Consider the following 18,623-nt stretch of genomic DNA (forward strand, 5'->3'; position numbering starts at 1 on the left):
CTTCACATCAGTGGGAATTCATCATATGTGTAAAACAAACACTTCACCAATATGTTGGTTTAACAGAAGAATTCTAACAGAAAGGACCATGACCTGTACATCATATCGGTTTATTGTTGTATAGTTTAAGTTTATTTAGTATATCAAATAAAAAGCATTGTGACTTAGGAGCCACATGGAAAAAGTCAAAACTTTGTTTAAACTTGATAAGAAGTGGAAGTCTACACTGTCACGGGGCATTGGTTGAAAGATGGACACCAGACCTGCTCCTTTCAAACCAAAGTAAACGCCACTTTCTCCCCTCTCTTCCTCTCTCCATACCTCCCACTCTGTCCATCAAACAGCTGAGGCCCCCAAGAGCCTCCTCTGCTACACCAAGAGTCGACAATGACTTCATTGACACCCGAGCAAACCATTAATCTTCATTTGTCCCATCATATCCTGCTATTGGTATGGAAATGCTCGCCTATCTCTGGTGTGAACTGACAGTCAGCGTTGGTTGTGGCAAAGGGGTGGTAAAGGTGGGAAAACCATTGGGTGTGAGGGGGGATGAAGATGAGGGAAAGGCCTATCTGTCTGTTTGGCAGCTTCCTTTCCCCAATGTATGTCACAGGTTCCTCATTCAAATGACTTGAACCTTAAACCCAGTCACACACACACGCACACACACTTGGTAGGGGGTGTGGGAAGGAGGAGGTAATCTGATTTCTCAGCTGCCTGGGAGACCACTTCCTGAGAGGGAGGCCAGCTTGTGGAAGGACGCCTGGGATTTCCCATCTGTCCACCCAGGGGCTTGACCCCCTACCTACTGATACTCTCTCTCCCTTTCTTCCTTCTCTTTCTCCTTCTCTCTCTCAGCCTTTTTCCTAGCCATGACACTGCTAATGGAGTTTGAAATGAGATGGCAACCAGTTGCAGAGGTGGAGGAAGTTGCTGTCATTCCTCCACCACAGCGATGGATCAATTCTCCACAAGTGGGCTAGAAATGGGGTGAGCGTGCTCGGGGAGGGAAGTTTGTGTGTGGAGGATTTCTCTCAGGAGTATCTCCAAGTGCTGATGGATTTTCAGTGAGCAGTTACCAGTTTACATAAAACAACTGCAGATGTGCTGATGCTTGACTCTCTTTTCTTAGTTGAGTTTGTTATTATTATGTATAAAAATATAGGGGAAAAATGGTTGTGGGTGAATGGGAGGGGCAAATGTATGGAAATGAATCGCTGATGTGTATGGTGTGCATTGATTTGGATACGTACAGTGAGTGTGTTTGCATGGCTTTAAAGCAACATTGTGTAACTACCATACAATAACAGATTAAGTTCAGTTTGTTAGCCAGAGCCCAGAGCACTGGGAGTGTGTTACTGTTTGCACTGGCTGGTGTCGTGCTAGAACCGGAGCTGGGCAAGCGGGCAATGTATCTGGGCTTAGCAGCTTCTATAGACATAATGACAGACACGAAGAGACCAAAGGGAGTATTGATGTTGAAGAAACTAAGAGAAAATGACAAAGTGACCAAGCAAGAAGCTGCCAGACAAGAGTCTAGTTTTTGGTGAGAACATTGCAAAATAAAAGGCTAAAAGACGATTTCTACATAATGCCGTTTCAAGTAACTTTCTGTAGAAATGTGATGTCTCAATCATATAAACAAGAAATGAAGTTTCTCTAAACTACTATGAAATCATTCACTTTTAGTCCTACTATCAAATTTATGTAAATGTTATAAATAAAATACATTTTATATCATTGTGACTTGAACTGATTTAAAAGTATTATTATCTTTTAATCATATAGTTTATAATCAACACCTCCTGGCAGCACCAGTGATATTAAAGCATCTCTAAAGTGAGTTAAGGAGGAGGCCCAAAGACAGAAAAAGAAAGAAGGAAGAAAGACAGAGACACACGTCAGCTTGAGCAGGAGCTTAACAAGTGTACCGACATTCTCTTTTCCTGTGTCCTTTCTGACAAGGCACAGACTCCGTCTTTGATCAGCACTCAGGAAATTTCATTAGAACGGAGATGGGTGGATAAGAGACCAAAGAAAGCTTTTGTAGATGGGAAGAGGAAGAGAAGAAGATAAAAGGGTAGAAAAAAGAAAATGGACAGGGAGTAGAGAAATAAAAAGACATAGTAGAATTTTCATTTTCTCAAATTGTCAAGAAGAAAGAAAGGAGAGATACACGTTGTACTCCTACCTGTAGTTTTAGGGTGACTTGAATGTCTGTACCAAGTTTCATGGCAATCCACTGAATAGTTGTAGAGACACTCAAAACCATAAATGCCAACCTCATGAAAAGTCAGGGGATCACCGAAGACATATTCATTGACTGGGGACCATGAATGTCTCTACAAAATTTCATAGCAATTCATCTCATAGCCATTATGATATTTCATTCTGGATTAAAGTGGTGGAACAGCTGACATCGCCATCCTTAAAGCCACTCTGGCTGAAAACAATGGAGACAAAGTGTTGGATGAAACAAGATCCAAGATCAGAATCCAAACCTAGTTTAGAGGTTTTGAAGCAGCAGACAACTTATTCCAGTGAATCATGATGGACTGATGTGCACACTGCCATATTTTAGCTTTACTGGTGTTCTGGACAAAAACACTTAAAAAACTAAAAAACGACTTAATTTTTTGTCAAGTTACTTGGTGCCATTTAGCCAAGCAGAGAAAACCACATGTTTAAAACAAGTGCACCTAAAACCAAACATCGTTTCTAATTCAACTGCACCAAATCAACACAGTGACAGCATCTAAAGAGAGAGTCGAGGAAGACAGACCGGAGTGAGCAACCTTTAACCTTATCAATCATGTACAACAGATGAAAGGAGAGAAAGGAGGAGACATGAGAGACAAACACACAACATCCCCTCAACCTTATCAATCATGGACCAAAGAGGAGGAAGGAGAGATAAAGACAGAGAGCTGGCGTCTGTTTACCTTATCGATCATGTCGGGCCGGTTGGTGGCGGCCAGCACAGTGACGTCTCGGAGTTGCTCGATGCCGTCCATCTCTGTCAGGAGCTGAGCCAGGACGCGGTCGCCTACACCGCTGGAGCCCGAGGAGCTGAAGGGGTGGATGAGAATATAAGACAGATGAGTGGATGGGACTGAAAGAGAGGGAAACAGATGAGATTGATGTGTGGATGGAGGATGGAGAGGGAATAGGATGTATGTAAATTAGACAAAAACTGGGAAAAAAAGGAAATATTGATGGTGTAAAGTGATGAATTACAGAGAAATGATGGATGGAGTGGTGGGAGGACAGACAGCAAGCACTGTAAAGAAATAAAGAGAATAAGGGTGGAAAAAAGAAATATGTACAAAAAAGAGACAAATGGAATAATAGAGGGAACGAAAGATGGAAATTAATGTGTGATGAATGATACAACTATGTAGCAGTGTTCAACTTCCTGCTCTCAAGAGTGCAATACAACATTCAAACTTTTCTCATTCATCACTAATATTTGCTCTATTACGTGATGGGGAAAATCATCCAGTTCTTGAATACTTGTAGGGAACCTTTGAATAGTTTCACTGACAATCTGATAGCAGGTTCTTTTATTAACGCAATTCTTCTTAATAAAAAAAAAGAAAGAAAGAAAAGGCTTTGGCAGCAAAAATAAGCTTTCCTGCCAATGACGTTCTACTGCAACTCAAAACAAGGTACCAGAAAACACGTCATCCCTCTCAAATAAGGCAGCCTTCCTTTAGACAAAGTTAACAAATATGTCACCTTGTTTGGACTTGTAAATGCACTGCTGGAGTTTATCCCACCCATTTTTCCATACTCCAAGAGATACTGACCCTCATGCAGGAAACAATACACCAGCAAATGTCTTAGAATTTTTCTTTTCATTGATTTCTTGGATTCATGAATGTTTTCTTATTTTTGCTCTTCTCTTGAGATGAGAGGTTGAGAGCACTCTAACCATAATGAGTACAAAAAAAAAGTCTTAGTTTTACAGACCACAAATTGTCCAATGTAAGGAAAGTCAAGTAATTATAATTATAATAATTGGATTATTAAATTCCCGGGCTAAAGAAATACTATCGCTCCATTGATCCCATTTAAGACTCTAAATATCCTTGGATAATACTCCACGGCTTGAATGGCTTACATACTGCTCTTAGATTTGGCCATCCGTTTTTTTCACAGAGATCGCACAGATCTATTTGATCAGACTTAAGAATCGCTGCTTTTAGATCTCTGCAATACTTTTCTTCTCACAGCCTTCTTTTTTATTGCATTTCTCCAACTTTTGGGCATGTGCCAGCCCAGAATACTTACACATGGCACAACATCTACCCTTAACTATGCTAATAATAAACAATGGGCCACACAACTCCAATTTATGATTGTATTTTCATTCTGATGTCTCTCTATATTATGACTGTTATTTCTTATTCATGGGATTCAAACTATTTTCTGTACTGCAGAGGACAGCTAATATTATTGAGATGCCTCAGTGTGGCAGTGATTAGAAAATAAAATATGGAATGCTCCCTTTGGGCTAAATGTTCTGTTTTTGTCAAATTTAAATGAAAAGAAAAGCTAAGATTTTTATTGTTACTCAAATAAGGGGAAATTTGATGGGGACTATCTTCCAGCCACGGACTAATAATATTTTTGATGCACTACTGAGTCTTTGGGGCAGTGGGACCATGCATGGGGGACCGACTCAACATAAGTTACTATGTGTGTGTTCATGGTAATGAAGGAACATGTCAGCCAGTGCAACAGTGTGGCTCGTGTGTTTTTAATAGTTTTTTTTTTTTTTTGTGCAACAATGGAGCTCTATGACACAGAGTAACGAGATATATCAGAAGTTGTCTACATCATTACTACTTTAAGTAGGATTTGTTGACAGTAAGACAAATATAATATAGAATATCACCACTTTACCCTTTAAGAAAGTCATCAGTATGTTAGTCACTGCATTACAAGGTGGTTATTTTCCGTAACGCAGTGCAGACAGCCACCCTCCTCAGCTCAAACACACACACACAGTCTCTGTTGACAGGGCCAGCGGAAGTGCCAGACGTCATTAGCAGAGACAAGGCTGCAGGAACACAAAGGAGCTCTGTCACTGAGATATGAAGGGGGAGAAAGAGAGAGAGAGAGAGAGAGAGTGAGAGAGAGAGGGAGAGAGAGAGAGAGAGTTTGGTTGAGGGGAGATAGTGGGGAGGAAAGAAAGAGGGAAGAGGATTAGGGAAATGAGGACAGAATGGTGAATTGAGAGAAAAGGGGAATGAGAGAGAGAACATGGAGTAAAAAAATATGGGAGGAAGGAAGAATAAATGGGGTGAGAGAAAGTGGGGATAGAGAGACAAAAAGAGGGAGGATGTCAGAGAAAGAGGCTCTACATAGAGAGGAGAAAAATGGCGTGAAAATGAAAGGAGAGAAGAGGGAGACAATGACGGAAATAACTAGAGAAATGTCGAGAGAGAACGCTCCGTATCCATTGTTATTTTCAAATTCAACAATCCGTCTTTCATTTCTCATAATTGTCCCCCATTTTCCTCTCTAGGTCCTCTGACAGGAATGTAGTCATGTTATATTTATTGCTTTTAATCTTTTTATTCTTGTCTTTTCTCATCTGTCGATCTCCGCCTCGATCTAACATTCATTGTCTGTTTTTGTCTCCCCTAGTTTGCGCCTTTTCCTGTCTTCTTTCTGTCTTCTTCATTTCATTCCACCAGTTTGGACTCGTGGCAGGTAGGCTGACAGATTTACAGGTGCTTCTCATCTCCTGCCTCGAGAGGGGAAAAACTCACATACACACACCACACACACACCACACACACACACACACACACACACTACACAGCAGAGGCTGTCTGGTTGTGTCAACAGTTTTGAATTCTTGCCGGCGTGCGTGAGCCACTTCATTGATTAAACATGGCAGGAAGTGAAGACCAATAAATAACCTTTATAGATCAGCACTAAGTGCATTTTTTAAATGGCCAGTGGCCTCGAGGCGTGGGTCCAGCCCCATGACCAGCGCAGCCAGCTGACAAACTCTTGCTGTACTGTAATATCAGCCGTCCACAGCTGGATGGATAATCAGAGTGCATTCGGAAAATTGAACATCACGATAAGGAGGGGAAGATTCATTCATACAGAAGAAAGTAGATAACATGTCAGTGGCAAAAAAATGGATTGATGAAGACAAGTGGCAATAAAATGTATCCTGTACACTGGAAATGAGTAAAGACTGCATTAAACTAAAGCGAAAGTTCAAAAAGTTCCAGAAACACTGGCCTGCCTTGATAGAAGATTTAAAGATCAAAGCTAATAAAATTGATATTTTTTAACATGTCAAGCAAGCATCAACCTCTGTGGCCATGAAGTGAAGCCGATGTGGAAGTGCAAAAAATTGCAGTTCCTCAAACAACCACTTGAGGCAGGCTCCAGAACCTCAAAATGAGTCAGTCTTGATAAGTCCCAATGTTAAAATGTCAATTTTCACAGCACAAATTAATGGTTTTAGTCCCTATGACTAATTTCCTCATTCACGACAGTCTGAATTTTTTTTTTTTTAACTCATCTGCTGTTTGAGCACCCAGGCTTCATTCACCCCGCCTCAGATCCAGAAGAAACCGGACTGCCAACATGGCAGTGGCCAGTGTAGCATTATTTTGAGCTTAAAACGATCTCTTTAGAAACCAGAAACCATTACACTTATGCTGTCCATTCTTTGTACTATCAGTGATGTCAGTGTATAAAATCAGCATGAATTGTGATCAAACCAAAAGTAAAAGTAACAAATAAATAATTTAGTAACATACCATACAGTGTCAGTTATTTGGATTGATAGAGATTTTTCTGCTCTCTGAAAATTTTATGAATGACATGAATATAATAAAGGTGCCATCATAAAGAAGTTTGTCTGAATATGATTTTATATGATCATGTTGTGTATGTCACATCTTAAGATGTTGTGATTTTGTACACCTGCTACGTTTGTTAGGTTTCTCTTGAGATTTCTAATCACAATGGGACTTGCAGGTAAAATAAAGTAATACAAAACAAATGGTTTTGGATTTGGTAAAGATAAAGAAGTCTTAGACGCTGTGTAGCATCTGAGCGAGGGCCCACGTGGAAAAGTTATAGGGACGGCCTGTTGGCCTTTCTGTGCTCCTTCCTACAACATTTAGTTTCATAGACTGGTTTACCAGGAAGCATGCTGCATATTTGGCCTTCCCCATCTGCTGTGGACGGGCACAATGAAGTGTTTGTGCGCCTCCGGTCTGTGTCCTCTGTCCGCCCCCCGTCCTCTTTCCTTTAAGCCACAGATGTTCCCAGTGCCATCCCACTAAAGCGCCTCCGGACAAGACTGTGTTCTGTGTTCGCCGGTAGCGAAAAGCCGCAAAAGTCTAAGAGGACACCATGGGAACCCGAGTGGCTGGCTTTGAAAGAGCAATCATGCAGACTTTTTGGGATGTTTGCTCCATCCATTCATAAGTGAATCTTTGTGAGACAAGCTGGGACACAGGCGAGGGATGGTAAATTAAAGCAGACCGCAGTGATGACTGTGCATTTGTCATCGCTGGACAATGAGTGACCACAGTGCTGAAAATAGTAAACAGTGGACAGTAGCAGTGGTCAACAGTGAACAATCGCCCGAGGAACATTGAGACAGGAAGCGAAAATGTATCACGTGGGCAGGAACTATGTTTATCGCATTAATTTCACAGTCTCTTTTGCATCTTTTGTTCTAATTCTAGGCCTCTTTCCGTGGTGTTAAGAGAAGTGAAGTGCTCTACCTTCCTCTTTCACTGGCAAGCGCGTCAATCTCATCAAAGAAGACGATGGAGGGAGCGACGGCCCTTGCCTTCCGAAACACCTGCGAGTGTTAGCAACAATAGAAGAGAGGAAAACAGGACAAATCTTTAACAGGACCAATGAATCACTTCCAGCACAAACATACACAGGAAATACAGCACTCATTAATGCCAGAAATTACAGCACATGTCATCTGTTCATTACATCAACAGATATAAATAACACAACACTTTGGCGTGGAAGGTTAAATTAGTCCACAAAAGAATGTCAGCTTGCATAACTTTCCGTCAACATAACAGCAGTATGGACCTAGTTAAGGAGTTAAGATTACGTACCTCTCTGACGGCTCTTTCGGACTCGCCGACATACTTGCTCAGTAATTCAGGACCCTAAAAAAGTTTAAACAGTAAGTTTAAGTGGAAAGAATCGGCCTTCAATTTGACATATTGACAACTAGAAATCTTTTGGTCTTGAATCACAACTCAAAAAACATACAGTAATCTAACAATGTCTGAAGACAAGCCTAAACAACTGATTTCGAGCAGCTGTAAATAATTACCATTATATTCAGGACACTCATGACTAATCATGGTTATATTTTTCAACACTGTGTTTGCGGACGGTTAAAACTAAGAGCTAAAAAGACACCTGAAAAACCAGAGAAGCAGCCGCTGTTCTGTGGCGTTTTTTGGAGATTAAAAAGAGGAACACAGAGAAACAGTGATAACACAGTGTGGGAATATTTTGAAGGACAGCAGGGTGTGCGTGCTGTAATTGCACGGTGTCGTTTCAATACTCACTGTACGGCGTGTACTGGTTTATGTTTGTGTGCAATATCTGTGGAAATTCCCCGTCGTGTGAACACAACAGTGCTGTGGGTGCTACTACTGTCTTCCCCCAGCAGTGCTAGTGCAATAGTACTGTACTATTACTGTTATTATACTGCTGCTATTGCTTGGCATACCCTCACAGGTAAAATGTCAACACATTTAGATTGAATCAACAATTTGTGCAATGGACAGCTGAATTAGTCAAAAACACACTGCCCCATGCAAACGATGGCGACAGCAGCTCTTCACAAACCTATTGGTGACGTCAGCAGGCTACATCCATGTTTTATATGGTCTATGGTCCACAATGAGCTCGACAAATATGAAAAAATAAATGAATAAAAACAGGGACTGAATTTGCTCAATTTGGATGTCAGTATTTGTTCAATGTTAGTGTATTTACGTTTTTCTATTTCTAAATTATAGTTATGTAAAAATTATATAAAAAGAGATAGATCTGTGCAGCCTCTACATTTAAAACAACACATCTTTGCATTACTGAAAATACTGCATGTTAATATTTTGGCTATAAGTGATGAGACAAAGAGCCTTAACCAACCAAGACTCATAAGCAAAATAACCTGTCTGTCTGTCTGTCTGTCTGTCTGTCTGTCTGTCTGTCTGTCTGTCTGTCTGTCTGTCTGTCTGTCTGTCTGTCTGTCCTAGCAGATGACTGCTGTAAAGACAAAGAGGAGGAAGAAGAGAGTAAGTCATTCTTCAATTGCTTAGGTATTTCAGTGTGGACACTTCAAAGGTGTCATGAAGACACCTATGATGCATGTTGTTTTCATACGTCAAATGCATTCTTAAGATTTAGCCGACTTAGTGTGGACTACAGATACCGCCACAAATACCTAACACTACTATCACCACTAATTCTACTAACCCGTCCCCTCTTGTCCTCCTCTCCCTCTCCTTCACTCATTTTCTCCCTCGCTCACAAGCAGATAAACATCCACTCAGCTCTCACAAGAACTTCCTCCCGTGCAATCCACCCTTTCAACACCTCTAGGCTGATGGAGGAGACGACACTTAACTCCCAGCCCTTTTGTCTCCTGCAGTAAGTGTGGAGGTTGACTCATTAATCCCAGGTTCCTCTCTCTGTGGCAGTGCCAAGGGTTGGACATGGTGAGTTTAAAACCATTGACACAGCAGAGATACGAGCTATGTGTGTGTGTGTGTGTGTGTGTGTGTGTGTGTGTGTGTGCATGCACGTACGCATCTGCGGATGTGAGTGCGTTTGAGTGGCTGCAGTGAGAGGAAACTGAAATTGACAAGATGATAATAGGGCTTTTTCACACAGAGGAAACAGGCAGAGCCTTAAAGTATCCACATTTAAATCTGGATAACGTATCTATGTCAAAGCAACCGCTGCATTGGGAAAACCTGATACTGTTATTGCAGATGCTGGAGAGCGGCTTTCAGCAGGAGGGACAGGATGTTTTTTACCCTTTTCATGAAGCAGATACTCTTCCTGGAGACTTGAGAAGTGCGGCACAAGATTATAGTATGCAACTCTTTTTTAAAAATATCATTCAGCGAATGATCTTCAACAATAGAGTGAAGTAAAAACATTTTGAATTTGTGAAAATGTGAAATGTAATGTTTTATCAGGGCATATTTGGAAATAGGATGATGCTTCTAGTAATAGCTTCTCTTCATGAGTTGACCTCTGAGTCACCTTTGTGATCAAAAAGCACAAGCATACAAATGTTAAAGCATCTATCTAAAAATACATCAACTTTCCATGATGTGATGTGTTTTTTCCCCTTGCACACGTTGAAGGATGTAGGATTAATACAATAGTAAATAAAGTGAAGTTACAATTACAAAGCTTTTATACATTTTAAGACTTTGTCCCTGAGCAATGTTACATTGTGAAATAAAACAAAACACGCTTGCAAATCACACCCACGTTTGCTGACAACTTAATGACCCCGGTTGACAGATTCCGTCGAAGTTTTGTCTCTCACATGGCAACAGCTTTGCAAATATTCACTGATCAAAAATTCAACAAGATGATCAATCAATCACTGTCAACCGAGACTGGACGGGGCTGAGGTGAGGGTGACAAAGCGAGTGGCAGAGAGGATGGGGTGATGAATGAGAGGGGACAAACACAGGGTCAGAGGTCAGACAGGGAAGCCTTCTGCAGAGGAAGTAGGGCCTCTATGTCATCAGGGAAACATCTCCACTACAGCTTTGACACCCATAGAAATTATTTTAAATTGGAAATCTCAAATGACTAACTTTGACAGGTGGACTTTTGGGGAAAGCAGCTCTAAGAAGATGGAGTCTTGGGTTTGAATACTTTATATGATATGTTGCTATAACAAATCACTTTCATTTCAGCAGCTTTCCTTTGCTTATATGGTTGTTAGTAAAGTCTGGAGGAAATGGCAAGGCAATTTGCACAGACTATGTGAAGTTATTTACAAAGGTTGAGCTGAAAAGGCCTCGACTGTGAGATGAGATTGAATCAACAAATCATCAGTCATCAAGCTAAGGCTTCGCCTCTGAAAACTTGCTCACAACACGTTGGCTAACTGAAATCTGCATCATAACTGAGATGAAGCTTTGTCATATTTTCTTTGAGTGAGTTTTTGGATCAACTCCATTCCCGTATTTTCTTTTCCACTGAGTCATATGCAGTGTTTTGGCAGATCACTCAACCAAAACATGATATGAAAATGGCCACCTTTTATGTATTATTTTCTTCAGATTTGTGAACAACAATTGGGAAATTCAACAACCTTTAGGCCAGCACCTCTTTCAGTTTAAACCCATCATGCACTGCACATCAGAAAACCTTTAGACAAATAAAATAAAAGATAACAAAAAAAGAATTATAAATAATTTGATGAAAACTCACTTTAATAGCCAGGAAGTTCAGTCCACTTTCATTAGCCAGTGCCTTGGCTATCATGGTCTTGGAGCAGCCTGGGGGTCCATAAAGTAGGACTCCTTTAGGTGGCTGGATCCCCATGCGGGTGAAGGCCTCAGGGTGCCTCAGAGGCCACTCCACAGCCTGCTTCAGTTTCAGCTTCACCTCCTCCATCCCGCCGATGTCTGACCAGTGGACCTGAAAGGAGGAGGCAAGATAAAATCAGAAAACTTAGTTGAACAGACAGAAATATTTCCTTAAATTTACATGACAAGCTACATGATATGATGAGTGATCAATATAGATCCTTTGATTTTTTGCATTAACCCAATATATCCAGTCATTGACTCAAGTCTTTTAACAATGACAGAAAAAAAGACCATCCATCATTTTGAGGTTAACACTAAGGGTGATCTACCTATTTAATAATTAATTAACATGCAACCCATGTAGACGGCCTATAGTATATTGCTGCAGTGCCTAGCTTGCACAAAATGATGGATAACGAGAAAGTCTAACGAAACTAGGGATGCACCAATGCATCGGCTGAACATTGGCAACAGACATTCACCGATTGCAGTGGCTAATGATTATATGTGATTTACATGTTGCATGAACGCTGTGCTGAGGAGAAACCTTTCTTTTTTCCTTTTTTTGGAGGCTCCGAAACCCCACTGCACACATCTCTGGCACCTCGGTTTTGGTCCATCCTGCGCGTGACTTCAAACCCCACCAGAAGCGAGCGTTTAGCCCACCAGACTTTGTTTACTTGCTCAGATTTGCCATTTTCCCGGTGCATGTTCTTCTAAACATGCTTCTACATGTGTAAATATGCTACGTAGTTAATTAGTTCCGCTTTTTTACGACCGGCAGTTTGCAAGGGGTATTTTATTTTGAAAATCCACCGGATTCTCTTTGCTTTTTCTGTGTCTGGCTTCCGCCCGCTCGAGTTGCTCTGTGTAGATTGACGTGTGCTGCTCACGTCAAGCATCAAAAATAGAACAGACGCATATTCAATGCGTAGCCAAGCGTAGAGACGCTTCTAGGACGCTTCGAGAAAGATCCACGTTATGCAGTTTGCAATACATGTAACAAAGAAAAAACATCTGCATTGACCATCAGCCAAGTTGTTATTGGTATCAGCCCAGAATTTCACAATCGGTGCATCCCTAAACAAAACGCAAGAAGGAAAAACATGAAAGAAGAAGAAGTAGTAGTAGAAGAACATGAGGTTGTCTTAGAAAACATGAACATGACAGGAAGAGGTTGTCTAAGATGTGGATGAAGAAGAAGAACAAGGTGTTGTGGTCAGAAAAAAAAAACAAGAAGATGACGAAGAGGAAGAAGGAGAAAGCAACCCTGTCTGGAATCTAATCAAAGATGAATTGCTGAATTAAACTGTCAGGTTCAATTACAACAAAATGATCATATGTTTCAGAAAGGACAACAATAAGTGGCCAAATCCTAATAAATGATCAGCTGTGGTCTAATATACTGCTCTAATTCACTCTGTTTCTTCTCAACTATGATTCAGTTCTAATCTGTGACAGCTCAAACACAAACACATCGCCAACAATGAAGGCAACAGACCAAACAAACTCTGATTGCACGCTGATGTCACTGACGTTCTCATGTAACGGAGGACCTTTTTAACTTTCTGACCGCTCGAGTAAATTGCAGAGAACTCCGAGCTCTCCAGGCTGATGACGGGGTCAGGGGGAGAGAGAAGGGAAGTAAAATGTAAAAGCATATTTGGAAGGAGATGGAGGAACGGAGGACTTGGGTTGAATCAGGGAGACTCTGGATAGAGTGAACAACAACAGAGAGAGTCAGCCAACAGCTGTCTGTCTGACAGATTGAAGGAGGGAGGAAGGGAGGGAGAGAGTCCGGCAGTGAACAACCGGAGGAGATAAAGTAGATAAGAAGAGAAGCCCTCATCCAAAACCCTCTTAGACCTCTCTCCCATGCTTCCTGTCTCTTTCTTCATTAACCATCCATTATTCCCTCCCCTTCTGTATCTCCCCGGTGCATTTTTCCCAACCTCCTTCTCTCTACTCTATCTCTTTTTTGATCTACCTTCATACCATCTCTTTCTCCCTATCTTTCTGTGTCTCAACTCCCACACTCCTTTTCTCTCTCCCCACATGTGGCTCTCTCTCCGAGTACATCTACATGCAGAGAAGGAATCAGGTAAGAAATCCAGTTATGCAAGTCATACAATGAGTTTGCATATGCAGTACATGCAGTGCATCAGTAATCAGATTTCTTTCCTACCCCTGACCTTATTTTGAACAATGATTTATTCTAAATGGGCACATTACACATTAAAATATATTTCTGCATGTTTACAGTATGTATTGAACACAACCTCTGAAACCATCAGCCAGCCGGTATTACAGTAGTCTACAAAGGTGATTTTATTGTCAGGTTTAAGTCAGAAAGGCTAGCTGCAAGGCCGAGTGAGGTAATGACGGTTAGCATTTTGCTACTGAGCAAGCTTTCTTGCAGCAGTTGATACGTGGTAAGCTACTTTAGCAAGTTGTTAGGTTAAAGCTATCTATCTCTCAAGAAACTCTGATTTGAAGCTGAGCAACCAAAGGACATCAGAGGCAAAACCAGCAAATATATTTTCTAGATTTTTGGTTTCTTCAAAACCAGTAAATTAAGTTATGTTTTTTTGTGAGGCCTCGCCGTAGATGCATATAGCAACCCTCAAAAATGTTTCACTCTGGTGGTGTCATAAGAAAGAAAGTGATTCATTGGACTTTTCAACATTTGCCAGGAAATATAATTAAAAACACAAATTTAAGACATTGAAAACACTAAAAAACATAAATTTTGACATCATGGGGGAATTTAAGGTCAGTTTACTGGTCATACAGAGTATGACTAAAAACAGCTGTATAATCTCTATCTTTGATGGTCCTGGAGGGAGCTTTCTAAAGTCTGAGAAAATAACTCTGATGATGTCATTATGGTTATCACAGTTTGGGCTTGAGAAAGCCTGGGAGTGTGGTGTTTGAAAGATGAGGGCATTTAACGGGCAGAAAAGTTTAAGAGAAGATGCTTACGTTGCATTATGGGAATTGTAGGATGTAGTGTTTTTTTTAAAGCTGGACTCAGGAGGCTAAAAGCATACTATTGTAAATGCTACAATCACTGGAGCACTCCTGCACAGTGAGGACAGTTCAGTGGTGGAAACCAACTTATTGAGATTTACAGATGCTTTTGTTAGCTGGACTTTGCATGGAATCATTTTGAATGCAAGGATGCACTGCGTGCACTGTGTAATGATTTTTGCTTTCGTCCTACCTCTAGGTCGTCACAGTGATACACTAACTGTGTCAAGTTTTTGTCAATGTACAAAACCCATTAGAAACTGGATGATGTGTACACACGGCCAAGAAATCTATCTAAGGAAATCAGGTTGTTTTCAAACCAGGTTTCTTGTATAAATGACAGAAAATTTGCTTTTACTGCTGAAATTATTTGGTCATTAATCAACAGAAAAGCAATTCCACATAATTCTGAACATGCTTTTCAAATATGAATATTTACTACTTTCCTCTATGTTTTATGATTGTAAATTGAATATCTTTCAGTTTCAGGCTGGAAAAAAAAAACTATTTGATATTGCCATCTTGACCTCAGGCCACATTGACAGGCAGTGGGTTCATCATTTTCTAATATTTTGTAGTGAGAAAATGCTCAACAGATCAATAATCAAAATAATCTTTAGCTGCAGACATAATCATAATCAGGTAACTGTCACCCAGCTTACTTACAGCAAGCATGCATGAATGCAGTGTTCATCTACCTTCCTCTCCTTTCCTTCCCCCATCTTTCTGTTTCTTATCTGTCTTATCTCAACAGCACTCTTTCTTTCTTCTCTCACTTGACCCTCACTATCACACCATCTCTCGTTCTCTCCCTTAAACACTGCAGCCTACCAATCTCCTTTTCACTTCTTCCTCCCTCTTTCTCGCTCTCTCTGCCTCTCATGCTCATTCCCCCTCCTTGCCCTCCTTCTCTCCATCCAGAGGTAACACATCCCAGGCCACCGGCGCCGTCTCTGGGGGAACGAAGCACCTAATGGAAACCTGGCGTCAGGCCACATACTGTAAATACCGAACAATTTATGGACAGCGCCGAGCGAGAGAGAGGAAAGGACGAATGGAGGGTAGGTGAGGGGAGGGAGGAGAGGAAGGGGCAGAGAGAGGAGAGTTGCAGAGATGAGGAGATAGGCCGGAAGCAGGCGAGCGAATCCAGAACACTCATTTGAAGGCCCAGAGAGGAATGAAGTGAAATAAAAAGAGCAGAGAGATAAAAGCAACAGTGAAACAGGCTTACAGAGACAGAAATGCAGGAAGCAGGTGAGCAGGAAGAATTAGAGGAACTTATTGATTAAAATTAATGGGGCTGCTGTTAGACTCTCAGTTAGGTAATGTACAGCATTGCTTTCTTTAAGTTGGACTTGATATTTTTACATTTTCATAAGCCCAGAAGACAAATCTTAAGCAGACATGGACAACGGGATGAGCATGCACGTTGCATGCTTCCACTGTTCGAAAAGGTTTCACTGAGGTCTGAAGTCTTTACTTGTAGCTACATTACTTTAAACACACTCGCAGTTTTTAACCAGTTATGAAATATTCTCATTTTAATACCAAAGGCTCTATATAATGAACATAAAAGACCATGTGCAAGAAGATTAACTGTTTCTATAATCACAATAATCATCTTATTGCTGGTCACCAGCAATTTGCCTTAAAATATGATGTAAAAGATCAAATGAGACCACTTCTGTACCCCGGGGGTGCCAGAATCAACACAAAATGAAAAATCCGTATAGCTGCTTTACATAAACAATATAACTTTTATTTATTTAAATTCGTTTTGCACTGTGGGTCAAGCGAACACACGGAGACAGCTTCGTCTGTGTCACATGAGTACTTCAATGTCCACTTCAGTTGTAGGACAACTCAACACTCACCAACAATGGGGGGGGGGATTCTATCTTTTCTAGTCAAACTCTAAGGAGTAAACAAGTATACAACATGAATGAATTCTTAATAATTAAATGCTGAAAATGACCAGCAATCTGAATCCGATTTAGTTGTTCTGGGGCTTTAAAAAAGGCCTTAAATCTCTGGATTTACCGACAACAACGTCAGACCTGCCAATCATCCGAACATAAATCAATCAGTCGCCTCTAACAACACAACACTGTGAAGTCTCATCGACCCTCCTTTTTGTTGCATTCTTTTGGTTAAGTCTCTGCAGACTTAATGGAGTCATTGTATGAAATAACAATATAAAGTAACATTAATTGTAAGGTGCTTTTTGTCACGAACAAAGTGTCTGTGGAATTAGAAGGCAATGTTTTGACTCACACCTCGCTGTGCTGCGTTTTTTCCCCTTCTTCCCTCCCTTCCTTTTTGTACGAGACCCAGTTATTATCTTTTACTGTTGTTTTCTGAACTTTACAAGGGGCCTCTCAGGCTCTGGCCCTTTGATGGGGTTGAGAGGAGGGTGCAGGGGACTTCTCAGACAAAAAAAAAAAAACTCTGGGGAGATGAGGAGTAAGTTTAAAAGAAGGAATAAGTGGGCTTGTTATAGAGCTGCCAAATGAAAATATTAAAGCCAGACTGCACAGTGGAAGATGATTATTTCAAGAAAAAAAAAAGCTGGGTAAACAAGAAAGATGTCAAAAAGAGGAAGAATGTCTTGTCACAAAACAAGCAAAGGATTAAGGCTGAACTTTCAATTTATTTACATATAAATATAACATAAATCAAGAGGCATAATTTGTAAAACTAAAAGTCTCTAGATACGTGATCTGAGAAGATTTCCGAGGAACTTGAGGCGTGTATTCATCCGGCACCACTGGAAGTTTCTTATATAAAATGGATTAGAAACAAATGTTTGCACTCATGTGGATATAATCAAGTCCGGGGCTCTGCGGCTGGCCTTTAGCTGAGCTGCACTAGGGGGATAAAAAAAAAAAAAAATTCCAGGAACCGGCCACAAGGACTGAACGTCTCTGGGTGAGCTCAGTGCAGAGTGTTGCAGAGAGAAGAGGGGAGGCGGGTGGGGGTGGATGGATAGGAAGGACATTTCTTCTTCTTCTTCTCTCTTTCGTTTTTTTTTTTTTTTGGTTGCTGGCAGGAACCGTCAGCGACCCGATCTGCTTTCAATTACCGGTGGAGGATGATGTTAGCCCTCTTCCTGTCCGTTATGTCTTGCACATGCAAACTCCAAAACATCCTGGAGTCTCACCACTGTCCTCTCATCCCTCCTTCTTCTCTCTCTCTCTCCCTCTCCCTCTCTCTCTCTCTCTCTCTCTCTCTCTCTCTCTCTCTATCCACTGAAAGCAAAGTGATTCATCTTCATTGCAGTGGAAGGTAAAATGGCCACGGGGTCATTTCCCCTCTTCCTAAGCCTGACCCCATCTTTTAAGTGCTGGTGATTCAGTGATCAGTGGTCCAAAGAGTAGTTAAGGGATTTTCTGAATGTGCATTAGAGAGAGGGAGGGATGGCTGCTGTTGATGACCTTTTAGTTTTTCGTGTAGCAATAAGTGTTGGTGCTGGTTGGGTTATAAATTTTGTTTTGTGCTATAAATGAAGTAAAGACTGTGTGATGTAAACCAGTCTGCTTGCTCACAGGGCAGTTGCATGGTCAAATGCAACTGAGACATATCTAATGCTGATTACATGGAAAGGATCTAACTGAGATTGTGTCATCATGGATGATAAAGTAGGGAGACGTGAAGGGAGGGTCTCTGCATTCATGTGTCTCTTAATGGTTGTTGTTTTCCTGCATGATTTTTTTTCAGCTATGACATTTGGCACTCAGCCTTGCTCTGTTTTTTCTGGTTCGTGCTTCTTTTCTGTTTATTTTTCCCCAAGTCTGAAGAACATTTTTAAACTCAAGCCAATTGCATCGCAAGCTGAAACGGAGATGATCTTCAACTCCTCATTAACTTGTCTTAACAAGACATCACTGTACCAGTTACACAGGTCCTCTAAAATGTCTTATGTAACACGAATCTTGATTTTTTTGACACTGGCTCCTGATCAAATCTTGGCATTTGTTAGCTACTGTAGTGAATCTGAAA

The 18,623-nt window shown here is 40.9% G+C and overlaps 1 protein-coding gene across 1 annotated transcript in view; it reads right to left on the reverse strand.

Annotated features, from left to right (window-relative positions):
• The window catches only part of afg2a (AFG2 AAA ATPase homolog A), a 113,406-nt gene that overhangs the window by 69,428 nt on the left and 25,355 nt on the right, over positions 1-18,623 (reverse strand). Inside the window, exons 12-15 of the mRNA XM_010745920.3 lie at positions 11,494-11,703; positions 8,127-8,180; positions 7,773-7,852; positions 2,943-3,069 (exon numbers count right to left, since the gene is read on the reverse strand). Of these exons, the coding sequence (XP_010744222.3) occupies positions 2,943-3,069; positions 7,773-7,852; positions 8,127-8,180; positions 11,494-11,703 (471 nt within the window). The remainder of the gene's footprint in view (positions 1-2,942; positions 3,070-7,772; positions 7,853-8,126; positions 8,181-11,493; positions 11,704-18,623) is intronic.

This window comes from Larimichthys crocea, chromosome I (assembly GCF_000972845.2).
Source record: "Larimichthys crocea isolate SSNF chromosome I, L_crocea_2.0, whole genome shotgun sequence".
Lineage (NCBI taxonomy): Eukaryota > Metazoa > Chordata > Actinopteri > Sciaenidae > Larimichthys > Larimichthys crocea.